The 6000-nt window shown below is 34.3% G+C and overlaps 1 gene segment (V, D, J or C); it reads left to right on the forward strand.

Annotated features, from left to right (window-relative positions):
- The first annotated feature begins 947 nt into the window (after positions 1–947).
- On the forward strand, positions 948–1970 carry LOC137013910 (immunoglobulin kappa variable 4-1-like). The segment is given in 2 exon segments: positions 948–1288; positions 1378–1970. Coding segments are annotated over 2 exon segments (378 nt in total).
- Positions 1971–6000: the final 4030 nt, after the last annotated feature.

Below are 6000 nucleotides of genomic sequence, written 5' to 3' on the forward strand. Positions count from 1 at the left end.
TCATGAAGTTTTGAATCGCCACAAAAACTCAAGCTTTCAGTCTATATGGAAACTTAAAAGAAACGCAGCATTTTTAGAGTGAAAAAGACAAATAAGAGTCTGAACGAAACAACAAATTAGAAACAGAAGTACTATTATTTCTCTATAATGTTTGTACTTGATTCACTTTATCAGCATTAAACTTTCAATAAGTTGATCTGAATGTTTTTAGAGAAGAATTTGATGAAAGTCATATTGCAGTAATAGATTTGAAGTGTCATTTTCATGATCAACTTCACTGAAACTCGCTTTGGTTAAAAGAGTCAAAGATCAGATGTGAAGAAACACAAGAACTGCAGGAATTCACTACAATTTAAGATGGACAAAGAAATCATGAAGGAAACATTGTGTGTCTCGTCCACTAGAACTTTAAACTTCATTTCCACAAATATAAACCTTTTTACTCCTCAGACAGAGACGCTTTATTAAGAGAAAATACAGTCAAGAGTTTGGAAATATTGAGTTCATTTAACAACAGACTAAAACAATTATCATTTTTGTCCACCGAAAGTGTACCACAGTGCTTCATTCTAGTGAAAGCGTCGTACAAAAACCTCCGTCACACTCAAATGAACACAAACTCCAGCAGAGAAAGAGACGAACGACACTCACACACACTGATATGAGACTCAACAGCAGCTCTTCTCAACATCAACATGATTGAGCTGAAAACACACACTAAATATTCATCTTTAAAAGAAACACATGTTATTGCATGAAGGAGGAAATTTTATAATTAGTCAAAAACTACATTCATCACATTTACAAAACATGTGTGATTTAAATTCTGCCAAATCTAATTAACAGCTTTATAATGAAATCTTCAGCCAGATTTAGATGGTCATTCTCTATTGGATGACCTTTGACCTGTTCTACAGTATCATGATATCAAATCTGCAGCACAGGTATTAAATGCTCTCAGCATCAAAGTCTGAATGAAACTGATCATTAAAACAGTGTTTAGAGGGAGAAGATCCACCCAAAATAACATGAAGTCAATCAGGAGTGTCTGTTTCTGAAAATGATCAATAGAAATTTATTAGCAAAGATACTAAATGACAAAACAGTGTTTCTGCTGTCTTCAGGTAAATGATCTGGAGTGTGTTTGCATATTGATCAGATGCTTCAGTGCTCTGAGAGTGTTTATAGTGCTGTGAGTTTAACACTTCATCACTGACACACACAACAATCTTCATCAACATGACCTTCATCATCATCTTCATCTGGACTCTCACAGCGTTTGCTCAAGGTTTGTGGAGCACAAGTTTGATATCAATTCATTTCTTCAAGTATATTGTCAAAGTTTTGAGTTGATTTTCTTCTTGTTGTGTGTTTCAGAGTGTAGAGGACAGATCACCGTCACTCAGAGTCCCTCAATGACAGCAGCTCAACCAGGACAAACTGTGAACATCAACTGTAAAACCAGCAGTGATGTGGCCAGTTTTTCTGGGGGTTTTTACTATTTCAGCTGGTACTTACAGAAACCTGGAGAAACTCCTAAACTCCTGATTTATTTTGTAAACACCCTCCAGTCAGGAACTCCATCTAGATTCAGTGGCAGTGGATCTAACAGTGATTTCACTCTGACCATCAGTGGAGTCCAGACTGAAGATGCTGGACATTATTACTGTCAGAGTTTCCACAGTGGTCCAGTGATCACACAGTGATAAAGAGTCGTACAAAAACCTCCGTCAGTCAGAGTCACAGTGACTGAACTGATACTGCAGCTGCTCACACACTTTCACACACTTTCACACACACTCAACAACAGACACTAAATGATAAAGAGATTCTCTCAGAAAGGTTTCTTTAGATCACTGTAAACTGAACACAATCACAAACTTCAGCAAATGTAGTTGTAAACAGAAGCATGTATGTTCATTCATCTTCAGCTGTCAATCATAACACAAGAGCAGCATATATAAACAGCAGCTTACGTCACTCCAGTGAGAATATTCTTCCTGTGTCCCTCCATCACTCCATCTCCACCTTTATGTCCATTTTAATTCATTTCAGAAGTCCTGATGTTCATAGTCGAGTCTTGTGACAGAAACAGATCCTCCATCATGGACACGACAGATGTGTTTACCTGCAGCATTAGTGCTGGTGATTTACAGACTCTTTCTGCAAGTTACATCGTTACGCCAGTAGATGGAGACAAGAGACTGACTTTATGAATGAATCAATGAATCATTAATCAACTAATTTGTTCAAAACACTGAATCATTCAGGAAAGAAACAAGCATATTTGATGGCTCTGTCCCAATGAAGAGGCTGCATGTTCGTTCTGAAGATCAACCAATGAAATGATCCTTCACAGCCGCACTGAAATGTTATTGGTTCACGCTATAGTCAGTCTCTGAAGGCAGGAAATCAACTCCTTTTTTTCCTTATTAATTTAATTATTGCCTCCAATCCTCTTGACATCATATAATTGTATTTTATTTCATATATATGGCTCAGAATATCAAGTCAAACAGTGAAACTGAGTGGAGTTAAACTCATTTGCGTCACATTTGTGATTGTGTTCCTCTGAGAATTGAGCAGATCTCGTTTCATCATGTATCTGCACCGAATAACGTCAGTCAACTCCGTTCATTTCTGGGACTTTTAAACTATAACAGTCGATTTATTCCTAACCTTGCATCAGTGTTAGCAAGAAATAATGCAAGAAAGTATGGAATTTATACCAGTATTTGAGAAAGACAAATAAATAATTCACCTCTCTGTGTTTAAAGTCACCATGAAATCAAAATTAACATTTTTTGTTTTCTTTTTTATGGAATATTGCAGTATTTATTATAAAAGGCTTATCAATGCACATCATTATTTTTTTATATTCAGCTAAATTTTTAAAGTTTACACTTACATTTGATGTTGTGATTGACAGGATGAGATGAACAAGCTCCTCCTGAACCTTCATTTAGAGCCTCATTTAAATACAGAATGAGTTCATTTGCATATTGATCAGATGCTTCAGTGCTCTGAGAGTGTTTATAGTGCTGTGAGTTTAACACTTCATCACTGACACACACAACAATCTTCATCAACATGACCTTCATCATCATCTGGACGCTCTTATACAGCTTTATACTACAAGGTGAATAGTCTATATTTGAAATATTTCATTTAAAAAATATAGTTTTTACACAGCTTAAAAATGTCAAATAATACTTTATGGACTAATAAATGATTTGTTTTTCAGGCTGTAGAGCTCAGATCACAGTGACTCAGACTCCTGCAGTGAAAACTGTTAAACCAGGAGAAAATGTTGAGATGAGCTGTAAACTCAGTAGAAGTGCTGCTGGCTGCAGCTCAGCATACTGTGTGTACTGGTACTTACAGAAACCTGGAGAAGCTCCTAAACTCCTGATTTATTATACAAGCACCCTCCAGTCAGGAACTCCATCTAGATTCAGTGGCAGTGGATCTAACAGTGATTTCACTCTGACCATCAGTGGAGTCCAGACTGAAGATGCTGGACATTATTACTGTCAGAGTTATCACAGTGGTGGTGTGTTCACACAGTGATAAAGAGTCGTACAAAAACCTCCGTCAGTCAGAGTCACAGTGACTGAACTGATACTGCAGCTGCTCAAAGGAGGATCTGAAACAAGTTTGTCACACAAACATCTGAAATAAATTGATCTAAATTAACCTCCTTTATTGATTAAGATCTTTTATATTGAGGTCAGAAATCAATCAAAGCATTAGTTGAGAGAAACAACTAGACAAAGTCTGTCAGAGTCGCTGCCCGAGTCTCCCCAGCTAACAGATTTTTGTTATAAGAACGTTCTCCAAATATTCAGTTTTATTTCTTTTTTATATTTTAATTATATTTAATTATATATATATAATTATATTTTTTTCTTTTTTCTTGACGTTAGAGAAACGTGTTTTAAAAGGTATGATGTTCCTCAAACATTCTTTCAACTTAATTTTGATTAATTCAACATTGTTTCAATCATTCAAACACCTGCTGTGAACAAACACTGAAAGAAAGAGAAATAAAAACACAAACTACACCTTTCTTCAGCCACAGCCTTAGATGAAATCAAATGAAGATAAAAACCATCAAATCTCTGAAGATCTGATTAAACAACTCCACAAACAGCATTACCAGCTTCACTGAAAAAGTAGCAACTTAACAAAAGTCAAGTGTCAAGAGCTCAACTAAAGAAAACACTGATCACCATAATGGTGACATCATGGCCAAACTAAACATTTTCAACGAAACATCAACATCTAAACCTCTGGTAATTCTCAATAAGAGCTTCTGTAGATGTATGTCAGAAATAAAGTCAGTCTGGTTAGTAATAAGTGAAGCTGGTAATGCTGTTTGTGGAGATGTTTAATCAGATCTTCAGAGATTTTTTTTTTATCTTCATTTGATTTCATCTAAGGCTGTGGCTGAAAAAAGTTGTAGTTTGTGTTTTTATTTCTCTTTCTTTCAGTGCTTGTTCAGAAGGTGTTTGAATGATTGAAAGAATGATTCAGAAACATCATACTGCATTTTCATTCAACATCCAGTAAGACGAGACCCGGTCTGACATTTATCTTCTATCTTTTTTCAAAAAACAGGGGTTTTTTTTAGCAATTTGAGATGAAGGTACATAAAATATGTAATGTTTAAATGTAATAGTTATACTTTACAAATAGTGTGATGCATATTTTTGACACATTACTGGAGCTCCTCTCTTGCCTGCTAAACTTCCATTCCAAGTTTTCAAAAACTCACAGATTCTGTTATTCTGCATTGTCACCATGAAATCAAAATGGACAATTTATTTTTTATGAAATTCTACGGTATTGATTAAAAAAAATAATGGGGGAATGGGGCAACCTGTCACTCACATGAGATCCACCAATAGCAAACCACAACCATCCAATCAATTCCCCACAGACAAAATCAAGCCCCGCCCTACATTTGTTCATTTCACTAGGATATATATATATATCACAACAATATAGGGAAGAAAATATGAGTGCAACATTAGTTTCATGTCAACTTCAAAGTTGCAAAATTATGAAGTTATGAGTTATGAAACAAATACAATTTCAGCTGTAAAGCAGCTCTAAAAAGGCAATAGTGTCATTATTCAGCTCAATTTAGTTCAGTGTTGATGCAGTTTAGTTAAATAACAGTTTTAATGTTGCAAGATTCATGATTTATAAAGCAAACTCAATTCAAATATAAAGCAAAAATAAATATAAAATAGTGGTACAGTAATATTACAGTACATAAATATTAATAATAAAAAAAGGTATATATGAACTTATTTCAGAATCTTGATAATTTCATTATATATTTGATTGTGGGATTGACAGGATGAGATGAACGAGCTCCTCCTGAAACTTCATTTAGAGCCTCATTTAAATACAGAATGAGTTCATTTGCTATTAAATATGTGTTCACACAGTGATAACACACACTTCACACACACTCAACAGTGAAGAAAAACTCAATATGATCTTATTGAACATCACTTTTGTTGAACTGAATCAGTTTTTTACCTTTTTGTGATTTTTTTTGCAAAACATTTTTGTCTCCTGTATAACATAACATCCTTTATGTAGAAATTCAGTCACTTTTGATCTTCACTTCAGTGGATATTTTTCCATTCTTTACTACATTTATGATTTATCCTCATTCTTCTTTCTAAACTGAATCATCACCAGCATCATAAACATGTTCTGCTTGATCAGTTTAATAAGTCTATTGATTTATTAACTTCATCCCTCATAATGCAGATATTAACAGCATAATAAAAAGCATATTTGTCAACTTCAGAACAGATGATAATACCAGATTACCCCAACAGATTAAAAACAGCACATGCATGTCACCAATTATTTTTTTTTTTAATTAATTAATTTATTTATTTTTTGGATTAAGAGACTGGATATAGTGCCAGATACAAGTCTAAATAAATTTAATACACAAACTATGCTTTTTTGAAT

The sequence above is a fragment of the Chanodichthys erythropterus genome, chromosome 23 (assembly GCF_024489055.1).
Source record: "Chanodichthys erythropterus isolate Z2021 chromosome 23, ASM2448905v1, whole genome shotgun sequence".
In the NCBI taxonomy this organism is placed as follows: domain Eukaryota; kingdom Metazoa; phylum Chordata; class Actinopteri; order Cypriniformes; family Xenocyprididae; genus Chanodichthys; species Chanodichthys erythropterus.